General features: G+C 44.1%; 1 protein-coding gene across 1 annotated transcript; it reads right to left on the bottom strand.

Annotated features, from left to right (window-relative positions):
• Window positions 1–1,419: 1,419 nt before the first annotated feature.
• LOC142198651 (olfactory receptor 5AR1-like) lies at window positions 1,420–2,346 on the bottom strand. The gene has a single exon (XM_075269680.1). The coding sequence runs from the start codon at window positions 2,344–2,346 to the stop codon at window positions 1,420–1,422; it is 927 nt and encodes a 308-aa protein (XP_075125781.1).
• Between the last annotated feature and the right edge of the window lie 16,221 nt (window positions 2,347–18,567).

Genomic DNA, 18,567 nt, shown 5'->3' with positions numbered 1-18,567 from the left:
TGCTGACACACAATATTCTTTACATCAGTAACATAGGAGACGTCTGTGATGAGATCTGATGAGCCGTATTATGTGATATTCTGACCCCACAATGTGAGCCAAGAAACTCATTACTGATGGAGGGAGTTGTGTAACGGGCTGGAAGAAGCTTCTCCTAAGATTATCCTCTGCTGCCCTCTCCTGGCTCTATTGCTAACTTTCCGTATCGCCTTCCGTTATTGTGATATTTTACCAGTAATAACAAATATCTGCGACCTTCTGACTTTCTAGGACATCTCTAAAATAAATTCTCGTATGTTCAGTTTGGTAAAGCTCAATCCTCCTATAATATTATAACATGATCATATACATTGTGTTTAGATTAGGTTTGAGCGATCGGGTTTGGAAAAGAATGGATCCCAATCGGCGATCGACCAAATTTCACAATTGCGATCGTCCCAATCGTAGGTCACGAAAACAAGAACCTCACACTCCTTGTTGCAATGAAGTTCTGATATTATTTATTAAGCAGCTTCATCAGTTACAAAGTTGATGTATTGGTCCTATGACCTTTGTCAGACACTGTAAAATACATGAAATAATATACACCCTTGTTTTCCCAAAAATAAGCCCTAGCATTGATTTTTTGCTCGAAGAATAAATCCTAGTTACAGGTTATTAAAAATGGTGTCCAGATAGCTATAGCACAACCATAAGAAAACAGACACCCACAGAAGAATCATGCATTGACTTGAAGGGCGCTACCTGTACAAGATGGCACTAGAGAGAAAGTTCTCCCCAACAATAAGGGTTGACTATTAGGGTAAGTCCAGACGGAGTTTTTTGGACTGGAAGTTGAAGCGGAGGCCACCTCGGGTTCCGGTCCAAAAGAAAGGTAGCCACGACTGAAAGCCGGTGCACTGCACTGGCATCCAGCCGCACACTCGGCTCCGGATTAGGCCCAATGAATGAACCAGAACAAGCCGGCTCCCGGAAAAACTCCTGAGCGGCTCCTATTGATTTCAATGGGAGCCATGTTTTTGGTCAGGATTTTGAGGTGGATACGGCCTACGTGTGAACTTACCCTAAGTAGTGATGGGCTCTCACATACAGTTGGGGTTTGCCTGTTGGCATCACTCCACTCCGGAACCTGGCTGGTTCTGGTCACTAGAGGAAGCCAACCGCTACACTTGGCTGCATTGGAACGCTGCTGCAACGGCAGTGACACATCTTAGACAGGAGTGACGCAGATCTGTGTAGAGAGCCTGTCCACCATTGGGACTTGTCAACGCTAATTGTTTGGTGGATTGCTATTTTTGGAAAAAATGAAGACATCCCCTAAAAGTAAGGCCTAATCCGTATTTCAGAGCAAAAAATAACCCAGTCTTATTTTCGGCGTAACAGTTTTGAATATTGTTTTTGTCAGTCACGTCCCAAGTTCTAAACAGTTTGAGAACCAAGCTTTGTGAGGACCTTCTTAAAGGCATCTTTAACCTCCCGGTTATTGAGACTGTAGATGAGAGGATTCAGCATCGGAGATACAATAACATAAAATATGGAGCTATATTTCTCCTGGTTTGTAGAGTACATGGATGAGGGACCAAAGTACATCAACATGACTGTCCCGAAGTACAAAGCCACCACCGCGAGATGGGACGTACAGGTGGAAAAAGCCTTAGACCTTCCTGTGGATTGAATCTTCATTACAGAGTATAGGATACGAGCATAAGATAGTAAGATGAGCAGAAGAGGAAGGAGGAGAGAGAGGAAACTGACGGAAAATATCACCAGTTCGTTGGAGGAGGTGTTCTCACAGGACAACGTGAGGATGGCCAACATCTCACACATGAAATGGTTGATCCGGTTGCGACAAAGGGTGACTGGCGTAAAGATGGCAGGGAAAATAGTAAGCATAAAGGTTATCAGAAAGACGAAACCTATCAGCGTATAGCAATTACCCCAACGCATGAGGATGGGGTAGTGAAGTGGTTGGCATATGGCGACGTATCGATCATAAGCCATCACCGCGAGGAGAAGACATTCAGACCCTTCCACCAGGACGATGACATAGAGCTGAATGACGCAAGCACTGAGTGAAATTGTCCTCTCAGTAGAAAACAGGTCGGTCAACAATTTTGGCAAAGCGGTTGAAGAATAACCCAAGTCAAGAAGGGATAAGATGCAAAGGAAGAAGTACATGGGCTTATGCAGATGGGGGTTGATGATGATCATGCAGATGATGAGGCCATTCCCGGCAATCGTTACTATATAGATAAGCAAAAATAGGACAAACAGGACAATATTTATCTTAGGATCCTTGGTGAACCCAAGGAGAACTAATTCAGTGACGAGGGTTTGGTTCTCCATCCTGCGAAGGATGTCCACCAAGGAAATGCAATACACTGTATAGAGTAATACAATTAATGACAAAACATTGACTTTTCTCCGGCGTAAAAGGGATAATAAGCAAAAGTTACAAATAAAGATATTAAAGTGTCCACATAGAATGTAAGAATCAATTAAGATGATATATATAATGATACCATGACACCGAGAAGCTTGCTGGAGTTCTTGACTGAAGCTGGAGACACCTGAAACTTGAGGCGGTGGGCCATACCTTCTGGACACGCAAATGATCCCAGACAGATGGATCGTTCCATAAATATACTCTTTACTGTACATGAAGGAATGTTCTCATGAGATCAAGTACAGAATAGAAAATAAGATGGAAGGTCTTCTGTAAGATGGCTGAAGGTTCATGCATCCGAAGTAGTAGAGCATTCAGATCTGTAAGTGAAGTTATTTCCCAAAAATCTATAGTGCAGGGAAGATAAGAAACTTTTAATATATTTTATTTAAGGGTTGGTCCAGGATTTGGATCAATCCTTGAGGGATATAAAGGATCTAAGAAACATACTCCGATGGTGGGCCAATGGTCCTCCTTCCATGACGTCCTGGAGCCACAACATCGGAAGGCCTGAGCCTCGTATGATGGCTAGGATGTGGTCTCGGGAGATGGACTGGAGATGTCACTCACATACATCACTAGTTCCTTACCAGTGACCACTGAGGCATCTCAACTGTCTTATGGACGCCACATGCAACGGAAAAGGGACCACCAGCAGACAACAAGGCGCCAGAGACAGGGTAGTTGGACTTCCCAAAGAGAAGGCAGGGATAGTTCCTTACAGTCCCTGCCTTCCTGATCACATTATGCACAGTGGTCAATGAGTGCTGCGTATACACCTATGGTGCTGCCATGAAATCAATGGGAGCCGGTCAGTTCTTGTTTCCGGGAACCGTTTGTTCCGGCTCCCAGAAAAAAGAAGCAACATGCTCATTCTTCAGGCGTATTCGCCTCAAGCATCCGCCTGAAGACACTCCCTCCACCCGACTAGGCCTAATCCGGAGCGGAGTGCGCGACTGGATGCCGGTGCACTGCACTGGCATCCAGTCGCAGCTCGCAGCTACCCACATTTTGGACCGGAACCTGATGGGGCCTCCGCGGCAAATTCCAGTCCAAAATACCCCGTGTGAGCCCAGCCTAAGAAGAGGGGGGGTGTGTGTGTGTGCACAATGTTTGAAAAAAAAAATTAAGACAAAAAAAATTAGACCACTGCGTCCATATAAAAAGTTCTAAGTAGTCCAACAACACAAACTATGCGTCACCTGCCTACAAATTTACATACTGGAGAAATAAAATTATTTAGAAATTTTTCAATTTTTGACACTGGCTACTGTGCTATAAAAAAAAAAAAAAAAAACACAACACGTTCCAACATTTTATTGTTCAAATATTAAATTTCCAGGAAAAAAAAAATGCAAAAACAAAAATGACATAAACAGGAAGCCTTCTATATAAACGGGGGGAAAAAATGCAAAAATTATTTGAATAACCCTAACAAAAATATGTGATCTTCCAATGCAACGATATTGGGGGTGGACCTTCTCACTCGAGGGGAGAACAGAAGAACCGCGCTCGACCGGGTGAATCAACAAACTTTATTTGCACACGATATTGGGGGTGGACGTTCTAAGTCGAGGGGAGAACAGAAAAACCGGGCTCACTCACGTAAATCAACAAACTTTATTTACACACGATATTGGGGGTGGACGTTCTAAGTCGAGGGGAGAACAGAAAAACCGCGCTCGCCCGAGTAAATCAACAAACTTTATTTGCACCATTATTTGTTTCTGCTTACCCTGACTTTTTGATTCAAAAAATACTACACCAAGGTCGGCTCGGCGCCTCTCTTCTTTTTTGCTAATCTTCAAATGCATGTACCAAAAAACCTAAAAATGTGTCCAGTCATGAACCAAGGAAAATGGCTTGATCAAGCCAATATGGCTGCCCCTGGACGGACGTTCTCCGTACATAAGCTCTATGGGTATAGTCCTATACCTGATATCCTATAGGGTAGCATGGGGTACTTTTGACTTCATGAAATAGAGCTGCAGGGCTCCATGTGTTCCCGTGCCCTCTTTTGCACAAGGAGATATAGAGAGGAAGATAACGGACAAAAATATTGTGAAAAATTAAATCTTTTTTGCTTTCGGCTCTCTGGTAACGAGCATTCAGACACATTCATTATAGAAAATTGCAGAACTCACAAGAGAATGACTGTTTTTTGGTTAAGAATAAAAGAGAAGAGTCAAACAAAAATTGTAAAAATTATTAACTGCAAAATCTCACTCACCTTCAACCAAACCTCTGAACCAAAACAAAAAAAAAACACACAAAAACAAACAAATAATTGGGTGAAAAACAAAAAAATAAAACTATGAAATGTGAAATTTGGAGTGTGTGGCATAGATCCGGCCTCCTCCACTGCTGATATGTAACGTGGTTTATAAATGATCTGGGAAGGATGTCGGGATCTTCTGAGATCTCCGGAGATTAATTATTCGTCTTCGCGATAATCTAGAATAATTGCCAAGAGGGAAATTGATCAAATTATTATTATTTTTTTTTCCTAAGATGTTTTTGGAAGAACCGGAGACCAATGTTACAAAACATGATTTATTAACCCCTTCGTTGAGGGAGGAAAGTCTACCAAAACAGGCAATGTATTTAGGTTTCGCCTCGTGTACGTGACCCGCTCATATACCTGGATGGTTGTGACTTTTTGAGTTCCTTAGTGGTATCATATAAAATGGCACCCTATTGACGTATCTGGTATCAGAGTGTACACAAAAACAGGCACGGAGGTAGCAAATGTTCCCCAAACACAAGCAAGGATATCAGTATTATAAATCAGACTTGTAGGTCGGGTGAGGACTAGGGTTGAGCGATCGTGTTCGGAAAAGATCGGATTCCAATCGGCGATCGAGAAAATTTCACGATCGCGATCGGAATTCCAAACACGATCTTTTTAGGTGGGATTGAGATCGGTACTATTTCCCACAATGCTTTGCTTAGCCTTCACACTGAGTATACGCTCCGCTCATTCTGAGTAGAGTGTATACTCAGTGTGAAGGCTCCGCTGCGGTTCCATAGGAATGAATGGAAGCAGCCGGCACACAGCCTTAATCCCCTGTGCGCCGGCTGCATCCATTTATTCTAATGGGAGACTAAACTAACATCTCTAGTAGCTACTTACCTGCAGAGATGGCTGCTACGGTGCCCAGTCTTCTTCTTAAAGAGCTAGGAAGGCGGGGCTTGTGGCTTAGGAGAGTGTGGGCGGGTACAGGGTGGGGAGATGTGACGTCTCCCCTCCCAGAACCTGCCCACACTCTCCTAACCCACCCACACTCTCCTAACCTGGGAGGCAGGGGGCAGCGAGGCGGGAAGAGCAGCGTAGAGCGGCAGCGAGGCGAAGAAGAACACCGGGCACTGGAGCAGCCATCTCTGCAGGTAAGTGGACACCAGGAGGGACTAAGTAGCCACAGGATTAAAAAAAAATCCTCTGGCTACTTAGTGATTCACAACACAGTGTGGATTCTAACAATTAAAGCGTTCAATTGTTAGATTCTATGCTGTATAGTGAATAGGATTGTTTTTAAAATCCGATCTCCGATTAGTAAAAAAATCCCATTGACTTGCACTGGGATCGGAATTGGGATCGAGATCGGGTTCGAATGAAAAATGATCGGAAATCAAATTTTAAAATCGATCCGGAAAAGTCAACCCTAGTGAGGACCCCGTTCCCGATTTTGCATTGAGGGACATAATCTTCATGTTGTACGTCTATTGTCGTACTAACTTTGTATAATTTCTTGTCATGAAGATTGAACCAAAACGAAAGAAATTTTTCCAAACTAATAGATTTGACTAGAGATAAGGAACTAAATTCTTAAATAATCAAATTATTTACGAATTTACCCAAAATTTTGGGAAATTGAAAACCATGTGACTGGTTGCCAGTTTACTTGTCAATTTTCCAGGCCTGGAGGAAGCATAAAAAACAAAAATTAATCTATACTCGCCTGTTCCACCCGTGTCCTGGTCCTTTATTCTGATATCATCTATCTTCTTGACATCATACCCCCCGGTGAAGAGCTATCGGTGCCATTTCTGTAGCTCTTCACTGTCAGAAGGGCATTTCTGGCACTCAGTCAGGAACGCCCTTCCTCACAGTAGCGTCTGTTGCGATTCGGCCTCGCCTGAAGACACACCCCTTCCTCCGAACTAGGCCCATTCATTGGGTTTAATCCGGAGCAGAATGCGGGGCTGGATTCTGGTGCAGTGCACCGGCTTTCAGTTGCGGCTACCCGTTTTTTGGACCGGGACCTTAGACAGCCTCCGCTTCTGGTTACGGTCCAAAAACAAGCCCATCTGAACTTACCCTTTGGTTGAGCTCTAAATTGCTGCAGGGTCCAACAAGGTCCCATGGGATATATCGACTAGATGAACAAACTGGTTCATAAAAATTTTACCAAATTTTTGGATCTGATGAAGAATGATATTTTTGTGGTTTGCCAGCCATGAATTATTGTTATACTCTTCAGACCCCATTGCACTACAAGCAGATGCCTCAGTGGTCATGCGGGTCGCACCGATTTCATGATCTTTTGATCTAAGTGTCACGACATTGGTCTACCCCATTAGACTTCTAAGACCCAATCACTGGTCTCAGCTGTCCCGCAGGCTCCATTGCATCCTCAATGAGGCTGAAAGAGAACTGGAATATAGCGCCGGACTCCATATTGGTACCCAGGAGAAGTGAGCGAGGTGCTTATTATTCCCCCGCACCTCCCTTGGGCCTCCGCTTATAGCATTTTGGTGTCTGAAGAGACACCAGAGCACATTTGGTACAACATTGATGGGTTTTAAGTATGAAACTAGTAGGTGAACCTCACGAAACAAGTCTGGAGAGGCTCGCCCATCTCTAATGATGACCAAGGACTATAGGTACTGTATAATGGGTTACAATACTGTTGCAGTCAAACATGGGCTCTGGTGTCTAAAATGGGCCAAATGTCTTATTATTAATAACCTAATACACCAGTCTTTGTTCTACCATATTCTGTGACCATTGCATGTTGGTGGCGCGTTATTCTCATATTGGAGTAAAGATGGCAAATGGAAGCAATACCAACTCCACGATGCCCTAAGCAAACATGGCAGACACAATCTACAGATCTTATGATGCTGATTTTTTTTACTCATGCAGTTTTATTGATATTAGGTATCAAGTAGATATTTAGTAGCTCGAACAGATGGTAGAAAATTTCCTTTGTCTGTATAAACATTCTCTTTTGTTCTTCCCATCCGGTGGAGGTACAGAAGGAAACCGAACTCTCATATGATGGTTGTGCCAAGATCATAAACCATTCACGGAGCATTAGCAAATCACACAATGGTCCCCTTATTCTTCTATATTTACACAGTCCAGTCGTATTAGTGTGATCACCGCCTACTTTTGACTTCAACGTTAAATAACCAATCAGAGAAGGCACGTGTCATCAGCCATCTGGGTGCACTCATCATTGTGGAAGGCACGATGGATCAACATCAGTATGTATCTATCCTTATAGACCATGTTCACCCCTACATGTGAATTGTTTTTCCTCAGGATGATGGCATCTACCAGTAGGACAATGCGACGTGTCATAAAGCTCACAGTATACATGTGTGGTTTGAGAAAAACCAGGATGAGTTTACCGTACTCCCTTGGCCAGCAAATTCCCCGGATTTGAACCCAATCAAGAATCTGTGGGACCACCTCGATCGGGTTGTTCGCGCCATGGATGCTCAACCGCGTAACCTAGCACAGCTGGCCACGGCACTGGAGTCGGCATGGCTCAACATCCCAGTGACATCATCACAACATCCCCTCTCTTCCTGCACGTCTCGAAGCGGTCCACTCTGCCAAAGGGGGTTATTCTGGATTTTGACGGGTGGTCACATTAATGGGACTGGACTGTGTAGCTTTATTCACAAGATGACAGGGCAACTGGGCTATCAAAACCAACCCGACAGGTGAACAAGCTTTCAAGATGTCTTCTGAAGTTGACTTAAGACTATTAGATATCCAACCATAATATAAAGTTGTATAATTTGTATTTATTAAAGAGATTCTACCATTAAAACTTTTTTTTTTTGTAGATAAGACGTCGTAATAGCCTTTAGAAAGGCTATTCGTCTCTTACCTTTAGACGTGGTCTCCGCCGCGCCGTTCCTTACAAATATCGTTTTTTACCGGTATGCAAATGAGTTCTCTTGCAGCAATGTGGGCGGGCCCCAGTGCTGCCAGAGAAGTGTCTCTCAGCGACACCTCCTTCTTCATCTGCACCGTCATCTTCAATGTCTTCTTCCGCACAGGTCTCGGGAAAATGGCCGCTTGCACAGTATTGTTAGAGGCCCTTTTTTCCGTGGCCTGTGCGCCTGCACAGTCTGCTCTGCTCTGCTAGAAGTTACAAGCTTGCGCCGGAAGAAGAAGTGTCTTCACAGAAGTACTGTGCAAGCGGCCATTTTCCCGTGACCTGTGCGCCTGTGCAGTCTGCTCTGCCCAAGGCCCGAGGCCTAGAAGTTACGAGCCTGTGCCGGAAGAAGACATTGAAGATGACGCTGCGGATGAAGAAGGAGGCATCACTGAGAGACACTTCTCTGGCAGCGGTGGGGACGCCCTCATCGCCGTTTGAGCGCTGGGGCCCGCCCCCATCTCTGTGAGAGAACTCATTTGCATACGGGTAAAAAATTGTATTTCTAAGGAACGGCGCAGTGGAGACCACGTCTAAAGGTAAGAGACGAATAGCCTTTCCAAAGACTATTCCGATGTCTTATCCACAAAGAAAGGGTTTTAATGGTAGAATGCCTTTAAATTCTTTATATTTTGCATCAGTTGGGTCTCTATAGGATTGCACTTTCTGAGGACCTTCTTAACCACTTTACGGTCCAGGACCAGACACATTCTCGGTTTATTTTGTATGTGTGGTTTTGAGGGCTGTAACGTTTTTCTCATACATCTCATTCAACTAATTTTTGCGTCTTTTTTCTGGGACACATAGGGCTTTATTTTTATGTTGTTCTTATTTTCGAATGTGTTTTAAATTTTTTTTATATCTGGGAAAATATAAACAAAATAGGAGGGAAATTGGGTCTGGTTTCCACTTTTCTGTTTTTTTTTTTTTTTTTTTTAATTTAATAACACAAAGTGTCACTGAAAAACTTTATAAAATAGTTTTTCTTCTCCGTTACAGTAACTTTTATTTTGTATGGTATTGTCGGGGGTGGGGCTATATACTTTAATAACGGCGTTTTATTGGCGTATTATTTTATTTTATTTTTTTAAATTATTTTATTTACATTTTTTTAAAACTTTATTTATTTATTTATTTATTTTTTCAGATGGTGTCTCCATACGGTCATAAGAGACCTTTGGGGATATCTGATCACTTTTTTCTTTGTTAGGGAGGCTGATTTCTTCTATAACTGGGGCTGGTACATTTAGCCCCAGTTGCAGGAGGAATACAACCTCCTGCACGCTGCTCTAGCAAGACACTGAGCCCGGTGGATCATGTGACCACCGGGTTAGAGGGCGGCCCCATCATGGCGGCACGCATAGCTGTGTATACAGTGCTCATTGAGCACTGTGTACACAGCGATCGAGAAGGCAGGGAAGGGAATAAACCTTCCCTGTCTTCTCTCTGGGAGCTCCGGCTGAAGTTACAGCCGCTCCCAGCTTCAGTAGCTGCATGATCTCCGTGCAGCTACTGTGTTCTGACTGGATGTACCGTTACATCCTGTCAGAACAAGGCAACCACTATCTGAACGTAAATAGTCTATGGGCGGTCCGGAAGTGGTTAAAGATGTTTTTAAAGGGATTCAACCATTAAAACTCATTTTTTTTCTCATTCACACAGAGCGTACTGCGTATGCACGTGTAAGCGGCATCCAAAAAATGGCTGCCGGCCTGTGCACTCGGCTCTGCCTGCGGCCCGATGGCAGAGCCGACTGTGCAGGTGTCAAAGTGTGACCCCAGCTGGAAGAAGATGGGTGAAGAGACGGTTGCTGAAGAAGATGGAGGCGTCGCTGGAGAGAGTTCTCTCGCAGCATTGGCGACGCCCCCAGTGCTGTTTAAGTGCTGAGGCCCGCCCCCAGTGCTCAATGTTAGAAACTGTTAGGCCATCAATTTTAAAAACTGGACAACCCATTTAAGTGTCAGGAAGATATACAAATAGTTACAGGTATGGGTTTTGCCACAAGAGGAGGTAAAAGTGCTTTCCCCATTGCCATTACTCTCAGAGGCTACTTTTGGGTAGTGTATCTTTTGGTGAGAGATTATTTGATTGCTCGACATGCCTCTGTGTGTCTGTGCATATGACTGGAAGTGAAAATAGGAGGGAAGAAGGATGTTTTTTTTTTAGATGAATTGCCAACCATCTAGGACGTTCTGACCTATCTGTTAAGAGGTGTTGGAATCAGTGGTTACATGAGGGTGTGAATACTTAGGGCATAACCTGAAGCTCTAGAGCCCCAATACAAAATATGTAATGGGACCAGAACAATTCTGATCGGGGGAGACTTCAATTTAGTTCTGAACCCCCTGTTAGAGGCCTCTACACTGAGATCTGTATTCTCTCAGGCAGCCTTAAGGAATCTCCATATTAAGTTACTGGACCTTAACATAGTGGATAGTTGGAGGACCCTGCACCCAGATGAGAGAGACTACTCTTTTTATTCTGCCCCACATGCCACGTACCAGAGGCTAGACTATTTATTGGTTTTGGCTACCCTTATGCCACCTGTACAACAGACATCTATAGACAACATCACAGTCTCAGATCACGCACCTTGTTCCATGTCCTTCGTCCTGCCCCACCTGACTCCTAGGGAATGGCCTGAACGAGACCCTACTGGACTTGGTGGAAGGTGTGGATGCCGCTCAGAAACATCTCTCTCTCTTCTTTCCCGACTAAAAAAGATCGAGAACAGAATTCTGACCCCGATCGCTCAACCCTAGTTACCTGCACAGAACCGCTGCCGCTTCTCGGAGGCTGAAAATGAATGGTACACTTTCCCCCTCATTTGGAATATCTAATGGGACACAACAGGTTTGCGCCTTATCCACGACTTTTTTATTTTGGTGCTAGAGACCTTACTTCAGAGTATTAGACAAGACGATGACACAGCAGGCATACGGATTGGGGATGTCTGTATTCAAGCAACAGCCTTTGCCGATGACCTTCTAGTCTTCATCTCGAACCCCAAAGGGTCCCTCCCAGCTCTTACTCGCCAGCTAGAATTTTTCGCCACCTTGAGCAATTTTAAAGTTAACTTTCGCAAGTCAGAATTACTCACTTTCCCTGGTCGCTAGACTGAAGCAGCTTACTCCTTTCTCTTGGTCTTGGTCGTTACCTAGGAGTCTCGGTACCCCAGTTGCGATCCCACCGGTATGACACTAACTATACCCCGCTGCTATCCACCATCACTAAGTTGCTGGAGGAGTACGATATCCCTCTGATTTCTTGGATGGACAGCGGTAACCTGTTGAAAACCTACGTCATGCCCAAGCTTCTATGTTATGAACATAGTACCTATAGCTTTACCCGCATCCTTTTTTAAAGTAATATGGATACTTTTCTTTCGTTTCGTATGGAAATGTAAGAAACCCGGTCAAGCAGTTGACTCTCATTCGCCTATATGGTGGTCCTGTCTGGTCCTGAACACATACTGGAATCGGTGGAAAGTAATACTTAAATCTAGAGATGAGCAAGTAGTTAAATACTCGATATTCGATATTCGTTTCGAGTAGCCCCTCAATATTCAACTTCTCGAATCGAATATCGAATCCTATTATAGTCTATGGGGTGTAAATGCTCGTTTCAGGGGTAGGCAACATTCGATCAAACTGAACTTACCAAGTCCACGAGTGAGGGTCGGGCTGGATTCTCCGAGAAGTCTTCTCCGCGCAGCGTCCCCGCGTCGTCATCAGGCAATGAATTCACTCTGATAGGCATCGGGCCTGAGCGTGGCCGACTGTGCATGCCCGCACTACAAGAAAATGGCCGCTTACAGTCAAAGCGGCCATTCTCTTGTAGCACAGGCTTGCGCAGTCGGCTCTGCCCAGGCCCGATGCCTATCAGAGTGAATTCAGAGCCGGAAGACACCGCAGGGACGCAGCGAGGAGAAGACTTCTAAAGGTAGGAGAAGAACCAGCGTTAATTGGCCGACTGTATAGCATTCGGCCAATCAGCGCTGGTTCTACATCGAACGAGTATTTCGAATACCGTAGTATTCGATCAAATACCTACTCGATTGAATACTACTCGCTCATCTCTACTTAAAGGGATTTTACCATTAAAAGATGTTTTTTTCCTACTGACCATGTCGGAATAGCCTTAAGAAAGGCTATTCGTCTCCTACCTTTTGATGTGGTCTCCGCCGCTCCGGTCATCCGAAATACCGGTTTTTCCCGGTATGCTAATGAGTGTCCGGCAGCAATGAGGGCGGGCCCCAGCGCTAACACGCCGATGGATGCGTCCCCATTGCTGCCGGAACTGCCAAATCCTGCGCCGCTTTCTTCGTGATCTGCGTCCTCCCCTTCTGTGTCCTCTTCTTTGGTCATCATGGATGACGCATACGCAGTTGGCTCTGGCTGCGAGACCCTATTACTGCGCATGCGTCATCCATGACGACCAAAGAAGAGGACACAGAAGGGGAGGACGCAGATCACGAAGAAGGCGGCGCAGGATTTGGCAGTTCCGGCAGCAATGGGGACGCCTCCATCCGCGTGTTAGCGCTGGGGCCCGCCCTCATTGCTGCCGGACACTCATTAGCATACCGGGAAAAACCGGTATTTCGGATGACCGGCGCGGTGGAGACCACATCAAAAGGTAGGAGACGAAGGCTATTCCGACATGGTCAGTAGAAAAAAAAACATCTTTTAATGGTAGAATCCCTTTAAATATAATTTCCAAGTCTCCCTCCCCCAGATAGCACTCGTCCTCCCTGATGCTCACCTGACTCCCTCCAAAGTGACCTTGTTACCCATCTGCTCGCAGCAGCGAAGTTCCTCGTTCCCCAGAAATGGTTGCTAACCACCGCCGCATCACATTCAGAATGGGTTATTAAAGTCAACCAGATTTGCAAATTTGAGGAGCTCTCTGGCTGGGACTCGGGTAAGCGTAACAATTTTGCCAAAGTCTGGACCTTGTGGATCCAGTATGCCAAACTTAACTTAAACTGGACTCCCTCCTTCTCTTCTGGTTATATAACCTTTGGTCATGACCATCTCCCCCCCCCCCCCCCTCGCTTTTCCTCTTGTATTTGCACTCATACATATTGCACAGGTGCGTTCTGTATTTCTGTTCAATTATCTGTATTTTATGTCCCCATTGTTTTAGATATTTGACTTTTTCTGTGTTTTATTACCTCTCCCCTTCCCTCTTTCCCCCCTACCCTTTCTTACCCCCTCTCCCCCTCACCCAGAACTATGTTTCTCAAAAAAGACTGTAAAATTGTTGATATATTTTCGACACCACTGTGTGGGGTGTCGATATTATTCACTGCTTATGTATAAATTTGTTCTCTTTTCATTGCTTATACAAAGATTTGACAAAAAATAAATAACAGTCCACGTTCAGTACTCAGGTTAAAGCAATGGTTGTGGTGTGAGGCAGGAGCAGTAGTCAGGTAACAGTCCTGATTCAGTACATAGGTAAGCCCAATAATCTGGCAAGGAGGAAGTGGTGAGGCCTAACATAAATCGGAAGTCCAAGGGTGGAGATAATTGGGCAATTATGGCAAGAAACAGTCCAGAATCAAGGATCAGGAATGGTCTCAGTTAGGGTTGAGCGATCGGGATCGGAAAAGATCGGATCCCGATTGGTGATTGAGTCAATTTCACAATCGCGATCGGTTTCCTATCCAGCCTAAAAAAGATCGGGAACGGAATTCCAATCCAGATTGCTCAACTTACCTGCACAGAAGCCCTGCCACTGTCGCTCCCCATTGTTCTTGCTCCTCTTCTCTCTACTTCACATGCCTGCAGAGTGCGTGCGCGCCCCCGCCTCCCAGGCTAGTGTTACACATCTCCCCGCCCTGTACTCGCCCACACTCTCCTAAACCACAAGAAGCCCCGCCTACTCCCAGCATCGGTAACACTAGCTTAGGGAGGCAGGGGCGCGCACAGTGCTCTGCAGGCACGTGAATTATAGAGAAGAGGATTGAGAACAACGTGGAGCGGCAGTGCTTCTGTGCAGGTAAGTGGTGGGGGGGGGGACTAAGTAGCCGGGGGATTTTTTAATCACTACACAGCGTGAAGTCCAAAAATTGAAGCGTTCCATTTTTTGGACTCCGTGCTTTGTAGTGAATAGGATTAAATAATCCCATTGACTTGCATTAGGGTTGGAAATGGGATCGGGTTCAAATGGAAAATGATCAGAAATCGGATTTTAAAAACGATCCTGAAATCTCAAGATTGGCTCAATCCTAGTCCCAGAGGTAACTCGAAGAACCCTCTGCCACATAAAATATACCAGTAATGAAAGGCGCGTGGTAAGTTTGGAATTTTCCATATAAATTAAGAACTCGTCCCTGCTAGAGATGAGCGAGTATGATTGGCCCTTAGCTCTCGGTGGAAGGGGCAGTAAAAATTCAAAGCCTCGGAAGTGTTTTTGCACCGGGAGCTATGTGGACGATATTCAATCGAGCATATTCGCTCATCTGTAGTCCCTGCAGAATCAATGAATTGCATGAATATGTAACGCAATTCTATGGTTATTGTAATATTCAACCATCAATAGAGGCTCTAGCTTATTTTGTCTTGCTAATTCGGGGATGTAGCCAGGATGTGTCTTCTTTTTTAGCGCAAGAGATTATAAAAAGTAAAGTGGACAAAATTAGAGGAAACCATTATTACTAGGGTTGAGTCGATCTTGAGATTTCAATATCGATTTTAAAATCTGATTTCTGATCATTTTCCAGTCGATTGTGATCGTGAAATCTACTCAATCGCCAATCGGAATCCGATCTTTTCTGATCCCGATACTCCACCCTAGTCAATGCTTCACTTTTAGGGTTGAGCCGATCGTGAGATAACCTCCGACCTCGATCCCGCAGGAAAAGATCGGGATCGGAATTCCGATCACGATTGTGAAATTCACTCGATCGCTGATCGGAATCCAATCTTTTCCGATGCCGATCGCTCAACGCTAATTATTACATAAGGCATAGATGGAAACCGGTTGAATTCCAGACTAGTCTCTTGATTTGTAAGGTTTTATCAAGCGTTTTTGAGGACTTTCTTGAAGGCATCTTTAACCTCCCTGTTATTGAGACTGTAGATGAGAGGATTCAGCATTGGAGTTATAATGACATAACACATGGAGGTATATTTCTCCTGGTCTGTAGAGTACGCGGATGACGGGCCACAATACAACAACATTGCTGTCCCATAAGACAAAATCACCACCACTAGATGGGACGTACAGGTGGAAAAAGCCTTAGACCTTCCTGCAGAGCGAATCTTCAGTATGGAGTGTATGATACAAGCATACGACAATAAGATAAGTACAAGAGGAGGAAGAAGAGAAAGCATACTGAAAAAAAATATCTGAAGTTGACCAGTAGAGATGTCCCCACAAGCCAGTTTCACCAGAGCGATGAACTCACACATGAAATGGTTGATCTGGTTAGAACAGAGAGGCATCTGGGAGCAAAGTGAAGGGACCACATTCAGAATAAAGGCATATATAAATATGACAGTCATTATCTTATAACAATTAGCCCAACGTAGGAGGACCGGGTAGTGAAGAGGGTGACATATGGCGATATATCGATCATAAGCCATCACAGCAAGAAGCTGAAATTCTGACCCATTGACCACAAGGATGACATAGATCTGAAGGGCACAACCCAGATATGAGATGGTCCTCTCAGTTGAGAAGAGATCGGCCAATAATCGGGGCAAAGTTGTAGTTGAACAGCACAAGTCGTGAACGGATAATAGACAAAGAAAAAAGTACATGGGTTTATATAACTTGGGGTTGTAGATGAATAGATATATTATTAGGATGTTTCCAGCCAATGTCACCAGGTAGATGATAAAGAATAAGACAAAGAGCGCGGCATTTATCTTGGGGTCCGTCGTAAATCCAAGTAGAATAAATTCTGTAATGATTACGGTCGTGTTAATGTTCTCCATCATATGAAGAGTAATAACATAGTCTAGGGTCTAACATAAGAATTAAGATAGTCAATGGAAGTATTGAATGAAACTAGAGATAAATTAACATCTTTGCTTAGCTTTACAAACAGAAGGAGAAGTAGTCATCTGTCATGGTCAGCAAGTGGTGGATCCACTGTACGACCAACTGGTCAAAGGATGTTGCCTATGTAGCCTCCTGGGCACTCACCCTTTATCCTCTGTGTTTATCCTCTGGACTTTGCCGTGGGTTGTCTCCAGGTAGATACTTTTTAAGGTGTCTCCGGTAATGGTAGCAGCTCAGTCAGTGAGGTTAGAGGTGCAGATGTGAAGCACCAAAGATGAGGCAAGATCAAGTTGAAACAAATTGCTGGTTAGGTAGTCATGGCAGGCCGTAAAGGTTTAGAGGTCAGGATCAAGGTAAGGTCAGAACGAGATAGGGTACAACACAAAGTTGCATACTTAGGAGCAAGCCGAAGATCAGATTAGATAACAGGAACACCTTATATAAGGTCTAAAATGCTAGAGGGCTGGGAACACATATATAGGACACAATTTGGCCATTTAGGAAACATAGACAGTCTGTATGTGCACCCTATGGACGCAACTTCAGAAGAAGAGGCAAGACGAGAACGAGGAGGATTGGAGAGACAGACTAGTGTGTGTGAGGTGAGATGGCAGGTGCTTGGATATACTGGATGCCAACATCAACCCACCACCAGCCGTTACACCATCATGGTACTCATCTCCCTTGACCTTCTTTATTAAGGCCTATTTAGTTCTGTTCACAATATTTGACCTTATTTCCAAAGTTCTTTTTTACAATTTTTTTTGTTTTGGTATGTTGGAAGGAAACAATTGTTGACAAAGAGAACCTGTCCCTGCCATGTCAATCTTATGGTCTACCGTGATATTAGGATAGTGGTTGGAAGTATTTAACTGGAACTGGAGACAATGTACAATCTGAATTTGTCTTTGGTAACCTACGACTGTAAATAGTAGCAAGAAAAAGTAGGTAGTCCATGTCTGTATGGACTGAAGATATCGATGGCTGACATTGTACTAACCTTCTTATGGATTTTCGGTGGGATTGAGCTCATCCACAGTAGCCTACCAAGCAGTCGGACCCTCAGGTGAGATAGGAGATGGAGCTCAGACTACCCCAAAGTCCAACAGACAATGTAGCTAAACCTAAGTCAATTGTTATAGTTGTGTTCTATTAGAGAAGAGTCAACAAGAAGCGAAAACTTAAGACAAGAACAGACCCCCAAATCACTAAGACAATAGAAATCACACCTAAAATCATGGTCACTATAGAACAGAGTACTCGAGATCTTGTTTTCTGAACCTCTAATATTGAAAGAGTTGAAGAATCCCCTCCTCATCTGCTCTTATTTTTCACTTTCTCAAAATCTTCTTCCCTTAGATAAGGTTTAGGTCTGAGAAAGGTAAAGAAAAAATACTCAGATTAAATAAATAAAATAAAAATGTGCAGCTTTCTCAGATCTCCGACAGATCCGGGAACATCTGATTTGAGACCCGGGCTTATAAAGATGTTATACAGAAGCCTTAGCCACTGGAGATCAATTAATGTTCACCATAAATTAGACAAATTGCTGAAGGAAATTAAGAAAAAATTATTTTATGGTAATGGTAAATGATAAACATGTTTTTTTGTTTCAAAAATTTGTCTTCATAATCACGAAAATAACAGTGGTTTCCAATTGACAAGTACAAGAAGTGACAACTCTTGGTATACTCTTGACACCCTTGGCCATATACGAAATCTTGACCTTGGCTAGTCTAGCACTGATGACTAGAGATGAGCGAACACTAAAATGTCTGAGGTTCGAAATCCGATTCGAACAGCCGCACACTGTTCGACTGTTGGAACAGATTTCGAACCCCATTATAGTCTATGGGGGGGAAATTCTCGTTTCAGGGGTATGCAAAATTCGATAAAATCATACTTACCAAGTCCACAAGTGATGGTCGGGCT

Source organism: Leptodactylus fuscus, chromosome 3, assembly GCF_031893055.1.
Source record: "Leptodactylus fuscus isolate aLepFus1 chromosome 3, aLepFus1.hap2, whole genome shotgun sequence".
Classification (NCBI taxonomy): Eukaryota; Metazoa; Chordata; class Amphibia; order Anura; family Leptodactylidae; genus Leptodactylus; species Leptodactylus fuscus.
The sequence above is the reverse complement of the archived record's forward strand: the minus strand, read 5'-3'. Positions and strand labels throughout refer to the sequence as shown.

Bases quoted from the DNA above. Each gene is read 5' to 3' on its own strand.
- LOC142198651 (XM_075269680.1), bottom strand. From the start codon at position 2,346: ATGGAGAACCAAACCCTCGTCACTGAATTAGTTCTCCTTGGGTTCACC.